General features: G+C 45.2%; 2 protein-coding genes across 4 annotated transcripts; one reads left to right on the top strand and one right to left on the bottom strand.

Moving 5' to 3' along the window:
• Positions 1-1387: 1387 nt before the first annotated feature.
• On the bottom strand, positions 1388-6890 carry LOC146343802 (uncharacterized). The gene is made up of 4 exons (XM_084855853.1): positions 6427-6890; positions 5675-5780; positions 1686-2139; positions 1388-1585 (listed from the first exon to the last, which is right to left on the bottom strand). The coding sequence occupies exons 2-4, from the start codon at positions 5773-5775 to the stop codon at positions 1478-1480; spliced, it is 663 nt and encodes a 220-aa protein (XP_084711979.1). The 5' UTR covers positions 5776-5780; positions 6427-6890; the 3' UTR covers positions 1388-1477.
• Positions 6891-7010: 120 nt separating this feature from the next.
• Positions 7011-14326, top strand: PLA2G12A (phospholipase A2 group XIIA). 3 transcript variants are annotated; one of them, XR_014792028.1, is made up of 5 exons: positions 7011-7487; positions 9403-9479; positions 10164-10329; positions 12478-13016; positions 13084-14326. XR_014792028.1 is itself a non-coding variant. In XM_084855855.1 (4 exons), exons 1-4 carry the CDS (start codon positions 7277-7279, stop codon positions 12594-12596), a joined length of 573 nt encoding a protein of 190 aa, XP_084711981.1. In that variant the 5' UTR covers positions 7011-7276; the 3' UTR covers positions 12597-14325. The 3 variants fall into 3 exon arrangements, 2 of the variants coding, with proteins under 2 accessions (XP_084711981.1, XP_084711980.1); XM_084855855.1 differs by having other exon boundaries at positions 12478-14325; XM_084855854.1 differs by having other exon boundaries at positions 12628-14323.
• Positions 14327-27080: the final 12754 nt, after the last annotated feature.

Here is a 27080-nt window from a genome sequence, read left to right as displayed (position 1 = left end):
CTAGTATAATCTTGTTTATGTTTTCGACCAGATCAGGAATGCTCGCAGAATAGCCACTGCGCAGAAAAAAGGTCCACTTGCTTTCCCCTTGATGAATTTCAAATTGTGCATCGCTAGTTAGAGTGTACCAGCTGTGCGAGTATTGTATCTCAACTAGACCCACTTCCCATGACCCAGGAAGGTCCAGAGATCTTGCTAGGCGTATAGTAAATGTCAAGATGGTGTTCTGTGGGAAAACCTCTGCACAGGCATTACAAGGCAGGGTAATGTAAAACCCACTGTCACCCATCCTGTTCTACCCTTCTATACAGGTTCACAAAGATCAGAAGCGCGCACCCAACTGTTGAACTTGCTAGGCCAGCCGAACCATTTCACTAGGTGATACTTTCTCCTACCCCTACCTTTTTTAGCCAGGACTTCTTTGATCCTGTACACCCTATCCTCCATGGCATTAACCTTCTGTAATTCTTCAGGATAGAAGGTCCCCACTGCAGTGTCTGCTTCATAATCTTTTAACTGGTAGACAGGTCTCTTTGCTCTTTGGATGACTTGATCCACTATAAATAACTCTGTGGTGAAATTCTGTTCGTAACCCTTGGCAAAGACACCCTTGCTTTTAGAAATCCGCACATGATCCCCTTTTCTGAGCAGGGGTGCCTCCTGTTTCCTTTTTACAGAGCTCCCACAGACTACTTTCCAAATGGCCAGGGAAGACTGATTAACATCCACAGGTCTAGCTTTGATGGTTCTGTGAAAGCTATGGTTATAACCTTTTAGGAATTGGGGTAGCACGTCTATGTAAGTGAAGGTGTTGTTGACTGTGAAATACCTCCACATTTTTGTTTTTAAAGTTCTGTTGAACGTCTCAACAACCCCAGCTTTGACCTCGCTATTGGAAACGAAGTGGTGTACCCCATGTTTTTTTAATAGACGACCCACATCCTTGTTTAGAAACTCCGTTCCTTTGTCCATCTGTATTTTGATAGGTTGTCTTCCGTCTTGTATGCAAACCGCTTTAAAAGCTCCAGACACCTCCCTGCCCGTTTTGCCGTTTAGAGAGCAAGCCCAGGCATAGTTAGACAGAATGTCTATCACCATTAAAATATACTTGTAACCGTTGTTGTATTGAGAAAATTGCTTCATGTCGACTAAATCGGCTTGCCATTGTGCATCCACTTCAGACACTATGGTTCTTTTTCGTTTAAAATGGATCCTGGCTGGTTTATGCAGTGTGTAAGCCTCCTGATCTGAGAGCCACTTGGTAACTTCTCTTCTGACCAGTGTTTTACTCTGTTTCTTTGCCTCCTGAAATAAGGGGTTCACTCCACCCAAACTCCCAACATCACTGGGGGTATAATAAATCTTCTTTAGGATTTCTTCGTGCTCTGACATTTTGTAGGTTAACACAAGAATGGACGCGTAGGGTTACTACAAAGCATTTTTATTGGTACAAAAGAAACAACCACCACAGAAAGCATTATCTTTCTGTGATTGTGTCTGGGGAAATACATGACAGGCAGGAAATATTGATTGTCAGTGAACTCTCAATGTTCAGGTTCTCAATATCATCACACATTCCATATTCCTGTGTAACACAATGGAAAGCTTAGAGTCAGTAGCATGTACCGCCCCCACAATTGCTCTCTAAATACTATTAAGAACCAATGTCAGAAATAAACACTTACTGGTTTGCCTCCTTTCTCTGCCACAACTTCCAGATCCTCTTCCAGATCCTCAAGGGCTGTGCGGTAAGTAGACCAGTCTGTGTCAGGATCCCCCAGCTCCATTTTCTCTAAAGGTGAGGTGGCTATTTTCATAAGCACCCCGCCATCCATGTCTTCAACAGGCTTCACCTCAGTGCTATCCATACTCCAAGAGGCACGTAACTCCATTTCAGGAAAAGTTCTTTGCTCCATGGGAAATACTGCTAAAGGTAAGCTCTCTGTTACAGTCGCTGTGACACCAGCTCCCTTCCCTGGTTTAATTAATATGACTCCAGGTGTCATAGGTGCAGTTTCCATCTTTCTGGGCTGAATGCACAAGGGTACTGGGGGATGAGTGAAACCCGAAGGTCCCTCAGTCACTCTTGGCCACTCCACGTTCTTTAGCCATTCCATGTTCTCTGTGCAGAAAACGTGTCTGGGCAAGAAAAAAGGATGTTTTTCAGGGGGCAAGGCTGTCCCTATTGGTCAGTGGGGTTGTGGGGCGTGACCTTACAGGGCCAGGCTCTAAGACCTCTTCCTATTGGTCTGCGGTGGCATGGCGAGCTTGTAGAGGGGTCACATGACCCCCGCCAGGCCAATCCAGGCACGGCTTGGAAAAGACCCTGCAAGCCATTTCCGCACCCGTACCCCCTAGGGCTCTAAAACCAAATCCTAGTGGTCCACGGCGGCATGGCGAGTTCGTAGAGGGGTCACATGACCCCCGTCAGGTGACCCTGAAGGTCATATGACCAGGTCAGCTGATCGCATACAGCAGACTTCCGGCTAGGGCAGGACTTCCCGTCTCAACAGGGGGCGGCACAACTGTCACATCTGAAAATGGGGCGTGGTTTAGAGTTTGATGCGAACCCCCCTCCTTTACTACTTATACTCCTGGACTTGGCCCTGAATCTGGATGCCCAGGTTTTGGCAGTGGCCAGGGATGTATTTGTGCAGTTGACTGTACCTGTTCCTAGAGAAGTCTGATCTGGCTATGATCACATATGCCTTTTGGACTACTTTACCATCCTGTATGTGGGACTGCCTTTGAAAACTGTTCAGAAACCTCAGCTGCTCCAAAATGCTGCGGCCAGACTGTTGACTGGGGCCAGTTACAGGGAGCACGTGACTCCCTTGTTGCAACAGCTTCATTGGCTACCAGTCTGTTCCCAGGCAGAATTCAAAGTGCTGGTTATGACCTATAAAACCCTACATGGCTTGGGAGCAGGCTACCTGAAAGTCTGCCTTCTCTCTTAGCCTGCCTGGGTCTTAAAATCTCCAGGAGAGCCCTTCTTTCGATACCGCTGCCTTCAGAGGTGCGTTCGGTGGTGACGCAAAAGAGGGCCTTCTTGGTGGCCACTCCCAGGCTCTGGAACTCCCTGCTGAGGGAGGCTAGGTTTGCTCCCTCTCTGCTGTCCTCCCACCGGCAGGGAAAGACCTTTTTATTCAAGCAAGCCTTTGCTGTGTAAACAGGTCTGTTGGGTTGGATGCTATTTTATTCTGTTGTTGTGTGAATTGTGTTTGATGCATTTGTTTTATTATTGATTTGATCAAGTTTTATTCATGATTGTAAGCGGCCTGGAGGGAGGGAACTAGATACAAAATACTAGTTAAGGTTGTGGAGCCAATTACCTCCTGCAGCTCCTGAGCCATAGACCGGAGTGACCTGCATATAGAAATCTACATCTGAGTTATTCTAGGTCAGGGATTCTCACATAGGTATAAAACTGGCTAGCAGAGCTGCAAAAATACTTGGTCAAAGGCAACTATTACCGGAGAAAGAACAGTGAGGCTGGGAAATAAGTGACAAACGAAAGGCCAGCCGGGAAAAGAATTATATTTAGGTTTTACTTGCTATTGTTAAACTGTTGAGAGTCACAAACCCTTTCTGATCATAAATCTACCAATAGACCCTAATCTACCTTCTGCCGGCCCCTGTTGTACATATGGAACCTTGGAGGATCTCAGTGGTGCCTAGGGTAATTTTAGGCCCTAGACTTAGGGTGCAATCCTATGCAAGTTTATACAGAAAAAAGCCCTACAACTACCAGCATTCCCTGGCCAGCCATGCTGGCGGGCGAATACTGTGAGTTGCCAGGCCTTTTTCTGTATAGACATGCATAGGATGGTCTTACAAGGGGGCCCTTCAGACAACCATGTGTATTATTTCAGTTGTGAAGCACACAAGTAACATTCCGATTCTCTATTCCCCCCCACTCCGGACACACACACAAATACACACCACCATTCCATGCTTTACAACTGCTTTTATATACCTGATATGTTACAGCAAAAACAAAAACGATCTGTATGCCAATCCTGATTTAAAAAATAATAATACTCTGAGCATGTGCTACTTTGCATTTTAAACTGACACACATCATGGCACCATCAAGACTATAAAAATAAAATGGGTTTTGCATCTGCCTGATGCTGCCCTTTTGGGGGGTATAAGCACCATTTTGTTTTAGAAAAGGGTAATACATATTAAAAGGAAAAATAATAAGATGAGCACCTGTAACCATATACACACCCAGCTGTCCTCCCCCTTTTAAAAAATAAGGATGCTGCATTGACCATTATCTGCCCTGGTGGACCAGCCAAGCCATGCCTATGCTGCTGATGCTGCCACTCTCTGTGTGGTCATTTAGCCCCCCCCCCCAGGCTTTGGCCCTGAGATCCAGTCCTAGTTGTACCACTGGAGGCTGTTACACAAGAACTGGGCGGGGGGGGGGGGTACTTTCCTACACAGGTATACTCCATACTTAGGGAAACCATGTATGCCATGACTTGTGTAGGGTGGGTAGAGATGGCCTACTGTTAAATTAGAGGGTTGTCTTGTCTGGCAGATTTGGGGAGCCATTAAACAGTGACAGATTGGGAAAGACTGATCTGACCCAGGAGCTCAAGGCAATGTGAAGTTATCTTCCCTAAACCCCATGGAAATCAAGAGGAAGCTTTACAGCTCAGTGTTATGCTTGTGCTTTCCTTGACGCAGCTTTGATGATCTCTTGCCTCCTTCTCCCATGACATTTCTTCCAGCTGCCCCTACTAAGGAAGGGAACAGCCCCTTTGTGTCAAGTCCCTGACCTGGAAAATTAGTCCCTATTTTTGGCTGCTCTGGAGGTTGTCTTGGTAAAATAATGCTAAATAACCTTGATAAACGACTCTGTCATCCTCTCAGGGTCCAATTCTGTACATGTTTAGACAGAAAAATGGCCTTCAACTCCCAGCATTCCACAGCCAGCATGGCTTATAGGCCTTTTTTCTGTCTAAGCATGCCTAAGAAGTGAACCTAAGAACATAAGAAGAGCCATACTGGATCAGCCCAAGGGTCCATCTAGTCCGGTATTCTGTTCACACAGTGGCCAACCTGCTGCCCATGGGAAAACCACAAGCAGGACCCCATCTACAAAAGCCATTTACTCTGGGGCTGCTGACGTCTGAAGTCCTTCGGGACATACGACGCAGTCACCACTTTGTAGCCTAACCATGGTTTTCACCAGGAAAATGCGGATTTCCAAAGACACATTTTGCTGCGATGTTTTTGGTTTGCTGCGGGTTTCCTGCAGTTGCGAGCTGTCTGTCCCTTCCCCGAACTAACTTCTCATTCTGTGGTGGGTGTGTGGTAGGTATGCCTAGAACTTGTGTCACTCCGTGACGCCCCTTCACTCCTTCCCATTCCTTTGCGGCTGTACAGTTACAGAGGCATGGAGAAGCATGCTCATTTCTTCAACCACACTTCTGCACACCTTTGTAGCTTTGTATCTTTGCAACGGGTGTTTTGGAGTCAGTGGCCAAGGGCCGGAGGTTCTCGGGGGAGCAGAAGATCCAGGACCAACTTCGCTCCAGCCACCATTTTGGAATAATGGAAAGGCTACTCAAAGTGAGGGAAAACTCAAAGCCTGAGGATAAGAGATCCAAGCAGCAGTACTACCCACATAAAATAGAAGCATATTTCTGCAAACACGTACCTCTCATGGGCACACATCTTGACATGTGTGAACCATCGCGCGAGTCTCAGGCTGGAGAACTGCCAAACAGTTGGCATGGTAACGGAGCAGACCGCCCACATTTTACCTAACAAGGAATGGAGAGACTCAAAAGAACCCCTAAAATACAAAACAGCCAGTAAAACCCGAAGTGTCGCAACCCCCCCTCATGTGCCTGCGCAGCTGTGCATTTAAATATAATGGTAAAAAAAAGGCAGCGTGACTGCCGCAGTTTACTTCACTTCAGGATTTTCCCGTTGGAGAAGTCCTCTGTAAATTGAGCATGTACCACAGCCGAAGCTCAATCGCAGCTGCAATGCTGCGCAGTTACAACGGAGTGAAGGTTGAAAGCGGTGCTGGTGCAACTGCAACTGGTGTACATAGACATGCAGCCTATGATCCTGGAGGCAGCATGTAGCCATCAGGGCTAGTAGCCATCAATTGCCTTTTCCTCCAGGAATTTGTCTAACCCCCTTTTAAAGCCATCCAAATTGGTGGCCTTCGCTACATCTTGTGGTAGTGAATTCCATAGCTTGGCTATGTGTGACAAAGTCCTTCCTTTTATCTGTCCTGGATCTCCCACCATTCATGGGATGACCCCATTGGGTTCTAGTATTACGAGAGCGGGAGGCAGAAAAATGTCTCCCTACCCACTTTCTCACATCATGCCTACTTTTGTACTCCTCCATCAGGCATAGGACTGCGCCGTTAGGCGGCTTATACTGCTCGCTCACCCTCTTCTACCGCTCCCAACCCCGCTGCTGCTGCTGCTGCCGCCGCCGCCGCCGCCCGGAGAGAGCTGGAAGCCGAGCACAGCGGAGGCTGAGGTGGCGCTACCGGGCCGCCTCCACGCTCTCGCCCCCTCCGGCAACCCCAGCAGCGACTCTGCCCGCAGAGGCGGCCCTCCCTCTCTTTAGGCGACCCAGCGGCTGGGACGCGGCCCCTGCCGAGAGAGGCGATACGGAGGCCGGGGGTCCCATCAAGAGGACGCTGCTGACGAGTCCGCAACGCTGCGACCCGACCCCATTTCTGTTGCCTTCCCTCCTTCGGGAGGAGCCCCTGCGCCTCTGAAAGGCTCTGGGGCCGAGAAGAGGCTGTTTCTGTTTCTGCACCGCCCCCGGAGGAAAGCGCTCCTCGGCCCTCCTTTCCGGCACCCTGCGCCTAACTCTTTACGCCACGGCCTTTCGCCGCCGCCTCCAAAGGGCTCGCCGCGACGCCCTCTTTTCTTCCTAGCGCTCTGACGTGAGCGGGATCGGGGCGGGGCTGGTCCAGGCTGACGGTGTTGTGGGCAACAGGTACCGACGTGTGCGTGTGTTTTATTCCGGGATGGTGGAAGTTCCTGGCAGGAGCTGGTCGAGGGAGCGGGGACTCCGAGCGGCCGCTGCGCGCGTCGGTGAGAGGCGGCTGCCTGGGGCGGCGTGTGCGTAATGGAGCTGCCCGGCGCCGGAGGAGCCGGAGCCTAGCCGGAGCCGGTCCACGCGTCCTCCGGCGCCCCTCGAATCCTGCCGGGCCCAGCAGCGTTCCAGAACCCGGAGCATTTCCGCGTGCGCACGTTCTGGAACTCTGGCTCCTGCGCCTTCGGGGATGACGGTGAGCCGGGCCCTGCTGCCGCTTCTCGTGACCTGCGGCTTGCTCGGGACCCAGTTGGGCTGCTGCCAAGAGCCTCAGACCCCAGACTGGAGGATGACGCTGAAGACCATCAGGAACGGCGTTCACAAGATTGACACTTACTTGAACGCTGCCCTGGATCTCCTGGGAGGAGAGGACGGTCTCTGCCAGTATAAATGCAGCGATGGTAATAAATTGAGAACGTGACTACGAACTGAGAGAGGGGTGTGTGTGTCCCTTTATAGTCTAGTCAGTGAAGGCTGGTGGCTCCGATGTCAGTGGGGTGGTAAATCTCCTTTGGGTTTCAGTCAGAACTCTGAAGGAGCTATCCAAGGTGCTTGAATAGCTCCTTTAGCGTTCTAACTGGTTCTTACCGAAACCCAGAGCGGATTCACTGCCAGACTGACATCGGAGCCACCAGCCTCCCATGATTATGATGGTACTGGATTTTGACAATGCTTGGTTTATTATTAATACCTATCGACTGAAACTGAATCTTGGGGAATGCTCGTGCACCAATCTTGCTAAAGTTTAAGAAGGTCTGGGCCCAGTCAATGCCTGGATGAGAGACCTCCTAGGAACCCTATGTGCACCTTGTGGAGTTCCATAATGGAAGAAAGGTGGGTCATAAATGGATTAAATACATGTATTCAAATCCCGAAGTGCCTACAGGGTGCTGGTGGTGGAGGCATGCAAATACCAACTATGGTTCTTTGCAGGATGTGCAATAGACTAAATGCTTACTCCAGAAGTAAGTCCTAATGGAACCTGCCCCAGTTAAGCAGGTATAGATAGGATTGCACCCTAATATATGTTTGTGATCCTTATGGTAGCTAAACCTTGAATGTCGCATACTCGTGTATCTATAGCTTCTCATTTGTGACACCACCAGACAATTTTAAAGTATTGATAGTAACAGTGTAGTGTAGTTCTGGCTCTTTGCATGCATAGTTGTTAATATCTGTTGTTTTATCATGGCCTCAAAGTTGTCTATGTTCTTCAACTGTGGTTAGTATTACCTTGTAATAGTGCCAAGGATTGTATTACAGAAGGATTAGGCATTTATAAACATATTCTGTCCTTGGGCATCAGTTTTGTTAAGAACCAGATTAGAACATTTGGAAATGGATGTGAAAAATAATCCATTTGTCTTTCATCAGAATCGAGATGCTGGGTTAACCAATTGAGACCCAGTTTTAAAAACTTTGCTACTTTAATTCTCTAAATTTCACTGGGGGTAACTTGTGCTCATAGTCATTTCTGGTCAAGGAGCTGAGGAGATGCTTGAGTAGAAATAACTTAGTTGTTTTAATGGTGGCTATCACTTACAAATATTAGTTCATAACCATGGTTGTATATGTTTTTCCTAAATAGTCAAAGGAGGTTCACATACAGTTATTCTGTAATGATCACAACAACCCTATAAGGTAGTCCAGTATTATCACCATATGCAACTAGGGGGCTGGCAAATGGTTCAAGGTGAAATTAAATCTTAGTAGTAGGACTTGCTTAAAGTACCTGAATTGATATCTCCAGTTTCCAGTAACATCTTTCTTTAAAAAAAAAAAATCTAAGCATTTTAACTCCATAATTGGTGCCTTAGGGGGCAGTTCACAAACTGTTTAGTTCAGAATAATTCCATAGACATCAATGAACAGCCGGTTGGCCACTGTGTGAACAGAATGCTGGACTAGATAGACCTTTGGTTTGATCCAGCATGCTCATATGTTCTTAATGAAACTACTGTACACAGTTTGGGAAACACACCAGTAGCTCTAGAATCTTATACCCACTTACCTGGGATTAAGCCCCATTGAGCTCAATGGGTAGACATGTATAGGATTCTGTGTAGACATGTATAGGACTGTGCCATTAGTCTAGAACAGATCCAAAGAAATGCTTTTGAATTTAGGACTATTCCTTAGCCTCGTCTCCTCTAAGCACACAAATACTTATACTGGATTTCTAATGAATTCATTGGAACTAAGACCATTTGAATACATTGCATTAGCTGATATTATTTATGGGCTTCTGTTCTGAGACATCAAATCAGGGAAAAACTGAGAACATCTTAAGCATTTAGAGCTTTTCATCTTTTACAGGATATAAGCCTTCACCCCGCTATGGCTATAAACCATCTCCGCCCAATGGATGTGGTTCTCCTCTCTTTGGAGTTCATGTAAGTAACTTCTTACTCTAGTGCTTCCTCGTGCACACTGACTTAATTTATGCTTTGATATTAATAGGAAGGATAGTAAAATGGAAATGGATGTGGGCTACCTTTTGAATACATCTATTTAAACATTAATATCTGTATTTATAGGGAGAAAATTAGTGTCAAAATTTTGAGAATAGGATGCAAAGTCACACCTGTGATGTTTAGAAGACTCAAGAGTGCTATCCTATACATGCCAGCTCAGTAGTAAGTCCCATTGAGTTCAATGGGGGCTACTCCCAGGTAAGGGAGTGTAGGATTGCGGCCATGTAGTGCAGGGACATTAATCTCAAACAATTTAGGGACATTAATCTCAAACAGCTTAGTGTTCCAGGGTGACTGTTCTACAGCTTGGTTCCTGTTATGGTTGGAAGTTTTTTTCAGACTTCCAGCATACATTTTAGTGGATATTTATTTATTTTGTTTTGTTTTGTACCCAAGTTATCCTTTAAGACATGATCTATTTTTTTTTATTATCCATCTGATGTATTTGTAGAATTTAATCCCATCCCCTTCTAACCCCTTTTGGGTTTCCTTCAAGAGACACTGTTTCCATTTTTTTAATGTGTTGGTAGCAGTTGATGTTTTAGAATGGTATGTCTTGCAAGTGCTCTCACAAAATGGTAACCATAAGAACTTGTTTCTCAGTTTGACATTGGCATTCCCTCAATGACAAAATGCTGCAATCAACATGACAGGTGTTATGATACCTGTGGCAATGAAAAACATGATTGTGATGAGCAGTTTCAATATTGCCTTTCTAAGATCTGTAGAGATGTACAGAAGACATTAGGAATACCAGAGACTGTACAAGGTAAGAGAAGCATAGTTGTGATGGATCTTTGTGGAGCCTATATAACTGTGGGCAGCATTTAAATGAAAATTTGAACCAGAGGTATATATTAAGAAGAAGCAGACCACTAAATAGTCTGCTGTGACCAATTTGCATGACACTTTGCTGATAAAATCGATTGTATCTGTGCAGACTTCGATGCCATAGTTGATACAGGTCCAGTAGATGTAAATTTGGCTCCTGCTTGTCCAGTTACAGTGGATACTTTTCAAATTGTACAGCCCAAGGATGTGGACAGGATCCTTGGAGAAGTGAGGCCTACCAGTTGTGTGCTGGACCCTTGCCCTTCCTGGCTTACAAAAGCAGCTGGCGGGAGGGGACTGGCTGAGTGGGTAAGGGCAGTGGTGAATGCCTCTTTATGGCAAGGCGTGATTCCATCTTGCCTGAAGGAAGCAGCAGTTAGACCTTTAAAAAAAAAAACCCTCCCTGAATCCCACCATGTTGGATAATTTCCAGCCAATCTCCAATATTCCATTCTTGGGCAAGGTGTTGGAGCGTGTGATGACTTCTCAGCTCCAGGGATTTCTGGATGAGACAGATTATGTAGATCCAATTCAATCTATCTCCTGGTTATGGGACAGAGATTGCTTTGGTCACCTTGGTAGATGATCACCAGGAACTGGACAGGGGGAGTGTGTCCCTGTTAGTTCTGCTGGATCTTTCAGCAGCTTTCAATACCATTGACCTGGGTATCCTTCTGAGGTGTCTGTCTGAGATGGGACTGGGAGACACTTTGTATGGTGGCTCCAGTCCTTGTTGGAGGGGCGATCTCAGAAGGTGGTGCTGCGGGATTCCTGTTTGACACTATGGCTGTTGGCCTGTGGTGTCCCTCAGGGTTCCATCTCAATCCCCATGCTATTTAACATATATATGAAATTGCTAGGAGAGATTGTGTGGAGTTTTGGGATTCATTGTCACCAGTATACCGATGACACCCAGCACTATCTCTCCTTTCCATCTAAATTCAAGGAAGCTGTTCTGGTTCTAAATTGCTGCCTGATGTCAGTAATGGAGTAGATGAGGGCAAACAAATTGAAGCTTAATACAGACAAGACAGAGGTGCTCCTGGTCAGTCAAAAGGCAGATCAAGGAAGAGGGATGTGCTGGATGGGGGTTACACTCCCTCTGAAGACTCTGGCTTGCAGTCTGGCTGTACTTTTGGACTTGGCCCTGAACCTGGATGCCCAGGTCTCAGCAGCAGCCAGGAGTGTGTTTGCATAGCTGTGGCTAGTGCGCCAACTGTGCCCGTTCCTAGAGATGTCTGATCTGGCCATGGTCATGCATGCCTTAGTTACATCCCTTTTGGACCACTGTAATGCGCTCTACATGGGGCTCCCTTTGAAAACTGTTTAGAAACTTCAGCTGGTCCAGAATGATGTGGCCAGACTGTTAACTGGGGCAACTGCAGGGAGCACACAACTCCCTTGTTACAGCAGCTTCACTAGCTACTGGTCTGTTTCCAGGCAGAATTCAAAGTGCTGGTTATGACCTATAAAGCCTTATATAGCTTGGGCCCAGGCTACCTGAAAGACTGCCTTCTCCTATACGAGTCTGCCCAGTCCTTAACATCTTCTGGAGAGGCCCTTCTTTCAAACCGCCACCATCAGAGGATATTTGGTGGCTACGCAAGAGAGGGCCTTTTTGGTGGCTGCTCCCAGGCTGTGGAACTCGCTCCCTAGGGAGGCTAGGTTCACTTCCTCTCTGCTATCCTTGCATCAGCAAGCAAAGAGCATTTTATTCAAGAAAGCTTTTGGCCTGTAAGTGGGTCTGTGGGGTGGAATGCTGTTTTTATTCTGTAACTGTAATGTTTTTATTGTATTGTAATGTGTTTTATTGTTTTAATCTATTTTACATTTTTTGTATGCTGCCTTCGGTGCCATTTTTTGGTAGAAAGGCGGAGTATAAATCAAATAAATAAATAATTTTTAAATTTAATGTAATAGATACTAGAATTTGTTCTTATATGCCTATATGCAATATAAATTGCATTCCCAGTCATGGGTCAAGGGAGAAGCCCAGATAAACCACGTGTCATTGTTTCTCTGCAGTGATGGCTATATCTTATTGTATTATTGAAGTATGAATGGAATCACTTTTTCCCCCTTGCAGCCTGTGAATCAACAGTGCAACTAGTATTTGATGCAGTTATACATTTAGGATGCAAGCCATACCTTGATAGTCAAAGAGCTGCATGTATGTGTCAATATGAAGAAAAGAGAGACCTTTAAAGAAGCTTATGACCTTCTATGGCTTATGCAGATTCATCTTTATTGGGAGAAGCCTTTTGTTACAAAGCTGTTCAAAACATGCAGTTGAATGTGAAGATGGTCTACACCTCTGTAGAAGACACTAATTTTGTAAGTTTTTGTATAGCACTTTTTCCCTCCGTCAGCTTTGCATACAACTGTCCATAATCTTTTAAGGAGCTTCTGCACACATTTTTAAAGATAAATGTAATATTTTGATAACTGGCCTTTAGAGCGGTACAGTTATGGATAAGTGCTGCTCTAAACTGCAGGAGGTGAACACCACTAAATACTGCATCAGGTAAAAAGTAGGTCAAACTCTGGTCTTACCAGCAATCAACATATCTTCAGAAAAATGCCTGGAAAACAGATGGATAATGTTTACAATGTGATTATCTTATAGTGGGATATTTCTTGGAATAGATTCCCTCACTGCTTCTACAATCCATGGACAGGATTGTAGAAGCAGTGAAGGAATCTATTCCAAGAAATATCCCACTATAAGATAATCACATTGCAAACTTTACCCATCTGTTTTCCACGCACTGTGTTGATTGGGGCTTGCACCCTAGGAAATGTGTCCAAAATTGCAGCCTTACCTGGCAAACCTATGTACACTTAAGTGGGAGTAAGTCCCACTGAACACAGTGGACCTTACTTCTGAGTGAACATGCATAGGGTTGCCCAGGACATCTGCCAATAGTCATAGTATGTCAGACTCAGCTTGATGTTTTGGGATCACTCAAATCACGCTGAAGTTATCTCTGAATCCATGTATATAACTGCTCCTATGAGATTTAAGTGCCTTAAGTGCTTATGAGATTTAAAACCAAACGTTTTAAATACATTTTTAAATACTTAACTAACAAAATTTGTTTACACAACAGCATTGTAGGATGTATCAAGGCTCATCTGCCAAGACAATAAAAGAGCTGTTTTTTTTCAGTTCTCCAAGAACATTGTAATATCTTTTTTTAAAAAATGTAATATTGGTCAAAACTTTTTAGACACAAATATACTCTGTGCAATAGAGGTGCCTTTACATGTACTGCAAAGACAACTTCATTACCCTGAACAATGGAAATATTTGCATTTGCCATTCACCATAGGAATATTTTACTATTATATCCCTTTGTTATTTCAATTGCTTAGGATTATGGCATGGCTTTGACAATTGTGCAGGCCTATTTTCCATTTGATTTTTAATAATTTATGTGTCTGCACTTTTCCACTTGACGGTGAAAAAGGAAATTATTTTCTAAACTTATTTTTCTATAGTATTTTTTAAAAATGAAGTTATTCCTAAGAAATGATGGTTCCAGTCCCGCTAAAGTTAATTATGACAGCCCCAATGAAAGCAGTGGGACCTATTGATTTAAAAGGACTTAGTCACAGCTAACATTAGCAGGATTGAGGCCTATAGGTTTTCATTTATTGTCTTTGGGCATCAGAACATTTTTTTTTGCTAAAAATACTAAGTCTTTTTTGAAACAATGGGAATTTTTAATGCGGAGCATGATTCTCTCTGAGGTATCTGAATACACAAGCACTACAAGGTGTTGAATGAAATTACTTGAAAAGTGGTCTATATTTTCTTTTGTAGTCTTTATTGATGAAGCGTAAGGGAACTTAAAAAGGTTTTAATGTGAAAATACTACTGTATCTGTTGGGTGGAGGCTGGAGAAACAAATTAAAGAGCCAAGGCTGAGTCTGTGTCGTGTAATTTTTCCATTAACAACATTTAGGGCACAAACTTATGGGGACAGGTGGCCATTTCCGAACTCAGAGGAGACTGCCTATCTTCTTCTTCTTCTTCTTCTTCTTCTTATTATTATTATTATTATTATTATTATTATTATTATTATTATTATTATTATTTATACCCCACCTCTTCCCCAGTACTGGGACACAAGGCGGCTTACAAAAATTAAAACATATACAATTAAAATATATATAATTAAAAATTAAAACATATACAATTAAAACATCTCTAGATGTTTTGGACTTCAACTCCCAGAAATCCCAGCCAGCATGGCCAATAGTCAGGAATGATGGGAGTTGAAGTTTGAAACATCTGGAGATCTGTTGTTGTTGTTGTTATTATTATTATTATTGTTATATTTATACCCCCCTTTTTCCCAGTACTGGGACACAAGGCAGCTTACAAAAATTAAAACATATACAATGAAAACATATGAAAATATACAAAAGTTAAAATATAAACAATACAATTAAAATTATATCAAAACATTAAAACAGCATTTTAGCAGCTTACCCCCAAGTTCCAACTATGTCCCAAAGGCCTGCTGGAACAAGAATGTTTTAGTCTACCTCCAGAAACACATCAAGGAGGGAGCCATCCTAGCCTCCCTGGGAAGAGTGTTCCACAGCTGTGGGGCAGCCACCGAGAAGGCCTTCTCCCGGGTTCCCACCAAACGCGCCAGTGACAGTGGTGGGACTGAGAGAAGGGCCTCCCCAGAAGATCTCAGAACATGGGCAGGTTCATAAGGGAGGATACGGTCTTTCAGATAACCTGGACCGGAGCCATATAGGGCTTTGTAGGTCAAAGCCAGTGCTTTGAATTATGCCCGGAAACAGGCTGGAAGCCAGTGAAGCTGTTTTAACAAGGGAGTTCTATGCTCCCTGTAGTCAACAGGGGTTGGTCAGGGGTTGCTCCCAGTCAACAGTCTGGCAGCAGCTCTTTGAGCCAACTGCAGTTTCTGAACACTCTTCATAGGCAGCCCCATGTAGAGTGCATTGCAGTAATCCAAACGGGAAGTAACTAAGGCATGTGTCACCGTGGCCAGATCAGACATCTCCAGGAATGGGTACAGCTGGCGCACTAGTTTTAACTCTGCAAAGGCACTCCTGGCCACCACTGAAACCTGAGCATCTAAGGCTTAGGGCTGAATCCAGGAGCACCTCCAAACTGTGAACCTGAGTCTTCAGGGGGAGTGCAACCCCATCCAACACAGGCTGAATCCCTATTCCCTGGTCTGCCTTTTGACTGACCAGAAGAATCTCTGTCTCGTCTGGATTAAGTTTCAATTTGTTCTCCCTCATCCAGTCCATTACCGATGCCAAACACTGGTTAGGTACAGAAACAGCTTCCTTGGAATCTGGTGGAAAGGAGTAGTAGAGCTGGGCGTCATCAGCATATTGGTGGCACCGAACTCCAAAACTCCGGAAACCTCTCCCAGCGGGTTCGCATAGATATTAAATAGCATGGGGGAGAGAACAGAACCCTGAGAGACCCTGCAAGCTAACGGCCACAGAGTCGAACAGGCATCCCCCAACACCACCTTCTGAGTTCGCACCACTAGGAAGGAATGGAGCCACTGTAAAACAGTACCCCCAAGTCCCATCCCAGCGAGGTGTCCCAGAAGAATACCATGGTCGATGGTATCGAATGCTGCTGAGAGGTTCAGCAGAATGAACAGGGCCATGCTCCCCCTGTCCAGTTCCCGGTGGAGGTCATCCACCAAGGTGACCAAAGCTGTCCTTGTCCCATGCCCAGGCTTGAAACCAGATTGAAATGGATCATGATGATCGGTTTCATCCAGGAACCCCTGGAGCTGGGAGGCCACCACATGCTCTAATGTTACATTTGTCGTTCAGTCATGTCCGACTCTTCGTGACCCCATGGACCATAGCATGCCAGGCCTTCCTGTCTTGCGCTCTCTCCCGGAGCGTGTTCAAGTCCATATTCATTGCATCAGTGATGCTATCTAGCCATCTCATCCTCTGCCGTCCCCTTCTCCTTTTGCCTTCAGTCTTTCCCAGCATCAGGGTCTTTTCCAGAGAGTTTTCTCTTCGCATTAGGTGGCCAAAATATCTGAGCTTCAGCTTCAGTATCTGTCCTTCCAATGAGCACTCAGGGTTGATTTCCTTTAGGATGGACTGATCTGACCTCCTTGCAGTCCAGGGGACTCGTAAGAGTCTTCTCCAGCACCACAGTTCGAAGGCATCAATTCTTCGGCGCTCAGCCTTCCTTATAGTCCAGCTCTCACAGCCATACGTTACTACTGGGAACATGCTCTAATACTTTGCCTCAAAATGGTACGTTAGAGACTGGACGATAGTTATCTGGTATGGTGGGATTCAGGGAAGGCTTCTTCAATAGACGTCTCACAACTGCCTCTTTTAAGCATAATGGAACAACGCCTTGTTCAAGAGAGGCCTTAACCACTCCTATTGTCCACTCAAACAGTCCTCCTCTGGCCTCTTTAATATGCCAGGAGGGGCAAGGATCCAGCATGCATGTGCTGGCTCTCACTACTCCAAGGATCTTGTCCACATCCTCGGGCTGCACAAATTGAAAAGAATCCATCAACACTGAACAAGCAGGAGCCAAAGTGACATCTACAGGATCTGCATCAACTACAGCATCCAAGTCAGAACGGATCCGAGCGATTTTATCACCAAAGCGCTGGGCAAATTGTTCACAGCAGGCTGTCAAGTGGTCAGAATTTTCATCACATGGGCCAGGATGTAGAAGGCCCCTGGCCACTCGAAACCGCTCCGCTGGCCAGCTCCAGATGCAATGGTGGCAGAAAAGAAAGACTTCTTTGCTGCCCTCACTGCCACAGAGGTAGGTTTTCAGATAAGCTCTAGCCCGTGTTCTATCGGACGTGTTCCAAGTTTTCTGCCAACATTGCTCTAGTCTCCGTCTCATTCGCTTCATCGCTGCCGGTTCCCTAGAGAACCAGGGTTCTGGTCTGGCTCCACTCCGTGAGAAGGGATGCTCAGGAGCGATTGTGTCTACCACCCTAGCCATTTCCCTATTCCAGAGATCAGCCAGGGCTTCAACAGAATCGCCTGCCGAGGCAGCAGGAAAATCCCCAAGAGCCATCGGGAAAACATCCGGATCAATCAGCCTCCTGGGGCGGACCAATGTAATTGGTCCCCCACCCCTGTAGAGGCACTTTGTTCCAGTGAGTCTAAACCCCACCAGGTAGCGATCTGTCCATGACAACGGAACATCAGCAAGTTCCTGCACACCCAGGTCACTGTCATCCTGCCCAACATAGAGAACTAGGTCTAGAGTGTGACCTGCTAAGAGTGGGGCCAAAAACCACTTGGGACAGACCCATGGTCATCATGGAGGACATGAAGTCCTGAGCCACTCCCGACAGAGCAGCCTCAGCATAGATGTTGAAGTCTCCCAGCAGAACAAGCCGAGAGGACTCCATCACTGTCGCCGAGATCACCCCAGCTAGCTCAGGAAGGGAGACTGTGGAGCAGCGGGGTGGGCCGTACACCAACAGAATCCCTATTGTGTCCCAAGTACCCACTTTTAAGTACTCAAACCCAGTAGACTGTGGGCCAGGGCACTTGGTGAGGGGAATAGTATCACGACAGACCACTGCAACTCCGCTCCCCCTGCCCCCCAGGTCTAGCCTGCTGTTCTACAGAAAACTCTGGGAGACAAAGCTGAGATAGATTATTTATTTATTTATTTATTTATTTATTTATTTCATTTCTATACCGCCCAATAGCCGAAGCTCTCTGGGCGGTTCACAAAAATTAAAACCAAACAACACACAATAAAACAATTTAAAATATATAGAACATTAAAACCACAATATAACAATACAACCACAATAAAACCTAGCAGCAGTGCAGGAGTTTAAAATACAGATTTAAAACAGCAAAGATAAAAATTTAGAAAGCTAAAATGCTAAAATGCCTGGGAAAATAAAAAGGTCTTCACCTGGCGCCGAAAGGAATACAATGTAGGCGCCAGGCGAACCTCACTAGGTAGCTCATTCCAGAGCCGGGGTGCCACAGCAGAAAAAGCCCTCCTCCTAGTAGCCACCCGCCTCACTTCCTTTGGCAGGGGCTCACGGAGAAGGGCCGCTGATGATGATCTTAAGGTCCGGGCAGGCACATATGGGAGGAGGCGATCCTTCAGGTAACCTGGCCCCAAGCCGTTAAGGGCTTTGAATGTTAACACCAGCACTTTGAATCGGGCCCGGAAATGGACTGGCAGCCAGTGCAGCTGGAAAAGTACTGGCGTAATATGAGTTCGCAGGCCAGTCCCTGTTAACAATCTTGCTGCCCTATTTTGGACCAGCTGAAGTTTCCGGACCGTTTTCAAAGGCAGCCCCACGTATAACGCATTGCAGTATCCAGACGAGATTAACACCCCGAGCTTCATCCAACCAATGCAGAGCAGGAGAAGCATGGAGGGGATTGTTCCCTCCACTGGCTAGACAGCCGATTTTAGCTGTCTAGCTGCGAGAAGGCGGAGCGGGGGAGGAGGCAGCTGGACGACATGTAGGATGTATCGTACTAGCAGTTCCGCCTTTCCCGCCCCAGAATGCCCCCCCCCCCGGAATGCCCTGTTTTGGCCGCTTTGGCCACTCCAGCCACTCCACGCTCCTCTTCTGAGTGTGGGGAAAGTTGGTTCCCCGAAAACCACATATCCTATGGCCATCTAACCGCTGACTAGCGGCTATAGAATTGCTCCCTTAACTGAGTAGTATACTATTGGGAGAAAAACTTGCATGATTCATTTTACAAGCCTTTATTTTGGTTATGTTTGGATGTAACAATAAACTGGTTCATCATGATGAGAACAAACTTAGATGAGCCTCAGGCTCATGTGCTTTCACCCCTCTCTTTCTTCAGTGCAGCCACAAGGAGATTGGAAGGTTTTGCTTCTGCTTTGAACTAATTGCCATTTAGTGTTATGCTCAAACTGCAGCTAGTCTCAACTGTAGTTTACTGAAATGAGCCAACTTCAAACCATGGTTAACAAAGCTGGCTTGTTTCAATAAACCATAGTTAAGTTTGGCCATAACTTAGGATTTGGTTGCAACAGTAACTGTGGTTAATCAAACATTAAGCAAAAGCTTCCGATCTTTTGTGCCCATGCCAAAAGAAGAGGGAGCACATAAGTCTGAGGATCGACTAGGCTTGATCTCATAATGATAAACTATAGTCTATTGTTATGTTAAAACACAGCCACTGAGCCAGTGTGGTGTAGTGGCTAGAGTGTTGGACGGGAGATCTGGGTTCTAGTGCCCACTTGGCCATGGAAGCTCACTGGGTGACTTTGGGCCAGTCACAGACTCTCAGCCCAACCTACCTCACAGGGTTGTTGTTATGAGGTTAAAATGGAGAGAAGGAGGATTATGTACACCACTTTGAGTTCCTTCAGGAGGAAAAAGGGTGGGATATAAATGTAATAACTACATACATACATACATAAATTGAATGCAAACTAAACACATTAGAGCTCCATAGAGAAACGGAGCAATAAGAAGTGTGTATTTGGACAGAGACGTTGGCTGCTGTTAAGAGGAAATCTTAAATGTAAAAGGAATGCTGACTCTCTGTCATGTTCACCGCCCCTTCCCATTAGAAATAACAAATGGCACGTGCAACAAAATGTTGCAGTGTGGAGTGCTCCTGTTCAGGGTGCTAGGCAGCCATGTCCTTTTCCAGGATGCTCCATTCCATTCCTTCTCATCCCCTCTGATGTGGTTTTCCATTTTCCCTCCAGCAAACAGGCAGTCAGTGTTCTGTGCCACCGTGCACATCATTAGGCTGTTTCTGGGGCCCCATCTACATGAGCCGTTTGCCCCAGTGCCGCTTCGAAGTGAAGATCTTTGCGACAGATGACGTAGTCCCCGCTTCGCAGCTCAGATGTGGTTTTCACGGAGGAATCCGGGTTTTCTCAGAGTCCACTTGCTGCAAAGTTTCACTTGCTTCGGGTTCACTGCGGGGGGTTGAACTGCCTGTCCCTTCCCCAGAATGAAATCGCAGCATCATTAGTGATGCCCCTCCTCCTCATTCGCAGCTCCGCAGTTACAGAGGCATGAAGGAGCCAGCTGGTGAAAGTCGCGCTGATTGGTGGAAGGGAAAGTAGCCTGGGGCGGGGGCGGGGGGAGAGCCTAGGGGCAAACATGTCTACTCATTGCCTTCAGTTCCACATCACTGCCTCTCTCACTTTTAAGTATCAAGCTTGAGAGTGGAGAGGTTCAGCTACAAAGGAACGCAGCTGAGAAATGCTAGATGCCTGTGGATTTGCAGCTGCGAAGCTGAGAAAGGGTGGGTGTCAGGGCGGATGATTTTTATAAACATGTACTCAGAAGCACTTAATTGAGCCTGTGTTTGCGCGGGGGTGGGTGGGGGGCTGTTGATTGGGCAGTGAAGAGACTACATACTACTCGCTCTGTCCTTCTCCCCAGCTCCGCGCTCTCTGCTCCCAGTGTGGGCTCAATCTCCTGAGGCAGCGGCTGCCAGCCCACCTCAGAAATGTGTATGTAGGGTTTGTTATGAACGTCTACTCGCAAGCAAGTCCTACATGCTAGTCGCGCACCCTCCTCCCCAGCTCTGTGCTCTCTGCTCTTCCCAACTTGGGAAGCCGGCTTCAACCCTCCCATCTACCGCCCCATTTGTTAATTCACAGCACTAATACTGCGCAGCTCCGATGGAACAAACAATGAAACTGGCACCATGTAGATGCAGCCTGGGTTTTGCCTTCCAAAAACTATGGCATTACCTAAATCAGGGGTGGGAAACATCTTTCAACCCAAGGGCCAAATTCAACTTCAGAGAAGCTCTTAGGGGCCACATTCCAGTTGGTAGGTGGTACAAAATGCAAATGGAGTGGGGCCAGAGTTGCAAACAATACAAAAAAATGCCAGCATATTTTAGCTTAAAGCTGTTACTGCCAGTAACAGCCTTAGGAGAGGCATTTCTGCCTTTTAAATTGGGGGGAAAACTGCACAACCCCGGAAAGCCACCAAAAGATTGATTGTTGGGGGAAAGGGAAGGGGAACCCAGAAGGCTGCATTTGGCCCCCAGGCCTGAGGTTCCCCACATCTGCCCTAAGTCCTGTTGATTCTACCCTTTTGTGTGTGGATGGTGCACTTTTGCTATGTAATGATCAACACTTATGTAATGAGTTCAACATTACAATAGTTGAAACTATTTGCCAGCTTCAAGCCTGGGAAGGTTTTCAAGAGGAGTTTGGCACCTGTGTCAGAATAGTGCAATGCCCCTTGCCTCCCACTGATGTGCCTCAGGAGACTGGGAAGGGGAAAACAAGGTGACAGATGGAAGCTGGTGCTTTGCTGCTTAGGCAGATCATGCTATTTTTGCTATAGCACCATCAGACTAAGACAGAGTATAAGATTGGACTGTTCTGTAAACTTGCACCTACTTCCTGCTAAGCTAAAGTAATTACTATCGGCAAAACAGCTAAAATTATGGCATGTAATAGTGAGTGCATGAAATATAAATTATTGGTCTTCCAGTGAATGTTCTGGCAGCAAATGAAAATTCATGTGAAATATTTGACTGGGCATGTCCATATATCATGCACTTCCCCTTTCTTGCAAAGAAGCATACGTCTTTCTCTTCCTTAATGTATTGCAGTTGCAGTATGGGAACAGTATTATTGGTATATGGGAGCAGGTGCCCCAACATGTATTAAATGCTGGGGGACACAGCTTAGGCATTATGAGGTATTTCAGCAAAGTAAGCCAAGCCTTCAATCAAGGATTAGCTTTGTAAGGAGTTTCTACTATAGTTGCCTGTACAGAACAAATACAGTGTTTTTTCTGACTCAGTAAAAAAGTAGCCATAGTAACAACTTCCAATATTCTGGTTATAGATATGATCATCTTCCACAGGCACATCCAACTTTGTGGGCTATTAAACTATGTCTTTATTCACAGTTATACCCACCCTTCCCCATCTTTAGATTCACAACAGTACTGTGAAGTAGGTTAGGCTGAGAGAAATCCAGCGAACTCCAAAGTTTTCATAATTAATATGAGGTGCAAACAGAACACACAACGGTATATTATAAAAACTGCCCTGCCTTAAGAAAACATCCAGAAATCTCAATCACAAAGAATACTGGAAGGGTTCAATATCTCGAGGCACGTTCTAGGATGCTTTTTTGGTATCACTACAGCCCCATATCAGCTGAGCCATATGCCTGTAGCTGTACCTCAAAGAACAGTGGTAGTGCATAACGTATCTTTCAGAGATGCTTCTGTCAATACTGAACATGTCATTGAGGAACCCTTAATAAGCTTTCCTGAAACACAGTTTGAAAACCACTGCACTAAAACTAATACCATTATTTTTGAGATGACACAAAACCATGAATCCAAGTATTCTTTGGCAATCTGGGGAAAATCCCCTCTGATTTCTCTGGGAAATTGATATTTGCAGGTTTGCTGTAACTGCACTGATTCTCAAATGCTGCAACCCTAGTGGTGGGTATTGTAGACAATGCAGTATGTTCCTGGCTCAGTTGTTCAGGTGGATAAAGTGGGGTCCTTAGCAAAAGCACATTTCTGTGGGAACTGCTGTTTTACCGATTTTTATAAGGCAGTCACATGTGAGAAATGAGATCTTGAAATGTTCAGCAGTGCAACTCTATAGAGAATCCAGTCACTCAAATACACAACTGTGGTGAAGATAGAAACAATTCAGATAGCAAATTTGAGTATTGCTTTGGCCTGCCAATGGCATTCCTAGCAAAGTGACTCAAAGCCAGTTTATATGTATAAGCCTGCTATAGGTACAAAGTTCAGTGGGAGCGATCTGCAAGGCAGAAACCAAAGCTAGAGAAATGAATGGGAAACTATACTTTTTCTAAACATTTAATGAAAAATGATGGCCAGTCAAAGACAAAAGACCTTCAGTTTAGGTAAGTTAGAGGGAGTGTGAACTTTAATTGTGCATCTAAAATCCAAACTCAAAACTGCTGCTGCTGTCTTATCTATGTAGTTTCTTTGAGCATGCACACACACAACTCACCAATACATGTTTGGGTGGGAGCATTTATGTTGACCTTTCCCTAATTAGAGTGGTGGGCGGCAGTATTGCAACTGAAACTCTCCCCACGACCTGAGTTCGATCCCAGCGGAAGCTGGGTCTCAGGTAGCCGGCTCAGGTCGCCTCAGCCTTCCATCCTTCCAAGGTCAGTAAAATGAGTACCCAGCTTGCTGGGGGAAAAGGTAGGCAGGACTGGGGAAGGCAATGGTAAACAACCCCGCTATAGTCTGCCATGAAAACGCCAGCGAAAGCGGCGTCCCTCTAGGAGTCAGCAGTGACTCGGTGCTTGCACAGGAGGAACCTTTCCTTTCCCTAATTAACAATTGGAAAAATGCTAGCCAGTTGCAGAATTCAGAGCTATGTTTCCATTGCATCCTCACAAATGTTAATGGAAGAAGTATGGCATAAGATTTTGTTTTCGGCATTAAATTATTAGTCACTTTTTGCACGGTTGCCACAGCCCACCGTTCCTTGCCTCTTCCAGCCACCCTTGGTGCTAATAAAGGTATGGCCTGACTAGATTTTGGGATGTTTCCAATACATACTGCATGTGTAAAAACTAGTATGTGACTGTTCATGCAAGTATTGGTATGTGTGTGTGTGGGGGGGATATAGGGGTGTTAGGTTATGTCACAGATTGTTTTTACATTCTTTGACCAACAGCCTGTATACTGTTTTATTTTTTTCCAAGTGAAAGAATCGGTACGCACCTTTGAGTGTTAATGAATATGTCTACGCAATTACACATCCTTTAAAGATAACTATAATAGCCCGTTATTCAAATTAGAGTGAAAAAAACCCAAGCGTAAATGTCCAAACACCAATGCAGAAAAATTAAAACGCTTCTAGAAAATTCCTGTGTTCTCTGATTTACAATGTGCAAGCATAAGATATGGCATAAATATACTAACAAATGCAGTGCTCTTATCATAATAATTTCATCATGCAATATATACGGATGGACTATGGTACCAATATAACAAAATGGGCATAACATACAACACAGACATATTTTATAAAAGCAGTATAGAGTAGCTAATTAATGTTTATGGAATCTTTCAGGTAATCAGAATGCCATTCTTAGCTGGTATCTGCATATATTGTATGCAGAATAATAAACATGGGGGAGATACTCTCTGCAGGGTGTTCATAGAAGTTCAAGCAGATCTTCAGCAGCTGTTTATTGCCTACCTCTGTGGTTATACAGGCAGATTAGATTTTATCCTGGGAAAGTAACCCCGCCCTGCCCTAGGAGTATGAAATTACATGCCTTATTACTCTGATGCTGGTATTTAGCTTTAACTTAAAAAAAATGTTGAAAACCTGATAAGTTTTAACAAAATAATATTGTGTGGTTGATTAGCAGTGTGAATTAGAAGTTAGGATCTCATAGAAGCAGCAAAAATAATGGGCACAAAGTAAGGAGAAGTAATTGAAACTGATCGAGTGTAAAATTCACACACACACACACACACACACACAGGCAAAAGTAGTATTGCAAGGTGTAAAGTAATTTAAAAGTCTGTTCCTTATCTTAGAAACCCTCATTTGGCAATTCCAGTAAGAATACTTCAGAACTGCAGTATTGGAAGTCGTGTTCAGTTATTGCTCACTAGCCAGCCAGGCTTTTGCATATACATCAGACTAAGAAGAAAAATACAAAATATCAACATGCAAGATAAACTAAATATAATAACAAAGTGATAAAAATAATTTGACAACCATCCACAACTAATTTGTCTACTAAAAATTATTAAATGAATTTTTAAAGTACTGGAAGTGTAAAATCCTTTCTTTGGGGACTGGATAGCTCAGGGATGGGCAGAAGCTAGATCTCTAGATATTTTAGATGTCAACTCCCAGAAGGGCCTCCCAACATGCTCAATGATCAAAAATGCTGGGAGTTGGAAGCAGAAAACATCTGGGTACCTACTTTCTGCCCACCCCTTGGATAGCTCATGCAGCAAACCCAAGCTGCATGAGCTATCCGAGGGGCATGTGGACAGGTCACCCAAGTCCACATGCTAGTCAGTCATCAATTCTTGCCAGTCACCATCCCACCTGCACTATACAAATCAGTATAGGGTTGTTCTGTTACATCCTACCTATCACTGATGTTATTAACCCTTATAGATCGTTGTGGAACCTCCATATTCAGAGGCAATACACCAGTCTTGATGAGTAACAATCACCTCCAACTACTTGTCCTTCCTTCCTTCCTTCCTTCCTTCCTTCCTTCCTTCCTTCCTTCGTCTCTCTCTCTCCAGATATATTCCCAACTGGTATTATCACTATGACTGCTCCAACTACATTATCTAGTTCTCTTTTCCTTTTGGAAAGAGAAAGATATCCACACAGAGGGAAGCAGGAAACTGAAACAGGATATGGACAGATCTCATCTGAAAGGCTGGAATGTACCTCTTTGATTACCAAAAATAATCACATATCCAGTATAATTTCCCTGTTTCTGAGCCTCTTTGAGATGTCTAACTGAAAACGGAGGGTGCTTCCAGATGAAGCTTTTACTGTGCAAGCCGTTGGTAGGCTGACCTGAAAGATATTTTGCCCCAGTATTCTGTGAAATGGTGTACTGCTGCTTTAAGAAGCACGGCCTGCCACCTTGTGTAAAGACAAGCCTGAAGGAATTCATGTCCAAGCTGGAATGGTGGGGAGGCCTAAGCAAGAGATCTTGTCATTAGGTTATTAACATCTGGTCACATACTCAGGACAAAAGTTCACCAGTACGACTTAATCAAGCCACACCAAATCAAGCACCTTGTGATTAGATTAAGGCACACTGATCAGGAACTAGGCATGAATACACCCCAGGCAAAGAGTCACATACCTGGCCTTCACAGCCATCTGCAGACCCACTGTTAAGACTCTACCCTTGGAAGACAATCTTACTCTGTAAGATCAATCTTACTCTGATCGCCATGATGATGATGATGATGATGACATAATTGGTGATAAGGTGGTCGTGCAGAGGTTCCACACCCTTAAGCACAGCCATCTTGGAGAAGTCCGGGCTGGATGATTAGGTTTTGACAAGGGCTTCTGAGGTGTTAAAGAAAAAGCATTCATTAGCAGTCATTTTGCCCAAGGACATGTCTTCTTGTGTTCAAACACTACAAGAACCCAGTACTTCAGGTCCTCAGTGTTTTGGTGATTCACAGAGTCCCACTGGCCCTCAGTCCCTCACCTCTTCACAGATATCATGCTGCTGGCCTTCCCAACGTCCTGGGACCATAATGCTTCTGGTTAGCAGCAAATTCTGTTGGTTCCCCAGCCTGCCAAAGGTTTGGCACCCCACTCCCTCAGTGCGCACCAAGCCCAGTGTTCTGGCTGTGTCTCTTGGCTCTCGCTCCCTTGCTGAACTCGCTTTAGCCAAGTCAAGTAATTTACAGTGCAGTTGTTGCTGGCAACATAAACACCAAAAGCTGCACTGTGCATGGCCACTATTAATAATGTGATTTGTCACTTTTTGCATTTAATTTCCTTCTGACCTCACTGCTTACAATTCTTCGCTACCCGCCCTGTCCTGTCCCCCCAATAGGTACTATATATAAACCTGAAACTCCCCACAACACTCCATGCATCTGATGACGTGCGCTGTAGTCCATGGAAGTTTACAGAAGAATAGTCTTTAAAGTGCCGCAA

This window comes from Heloderma suspectum, chromosome 5, assembly GCF_057233095.1.
Source record: "Heloderma suspectum isolate Gila_16-S chromosome 5, 16-S_ref, whole genome shotgun sequence".
Lineage (NCBI taxonomy): Eukaryota > Metazoa > Chordata > Lepidosauria > Squamata > Helodermatidae > Heloderma > Heloderma suspectum.
Note: the sequence above shows the minus strand (reverse complement) of the source record. Positions and strands in the feature narration are given on the sequence as shown.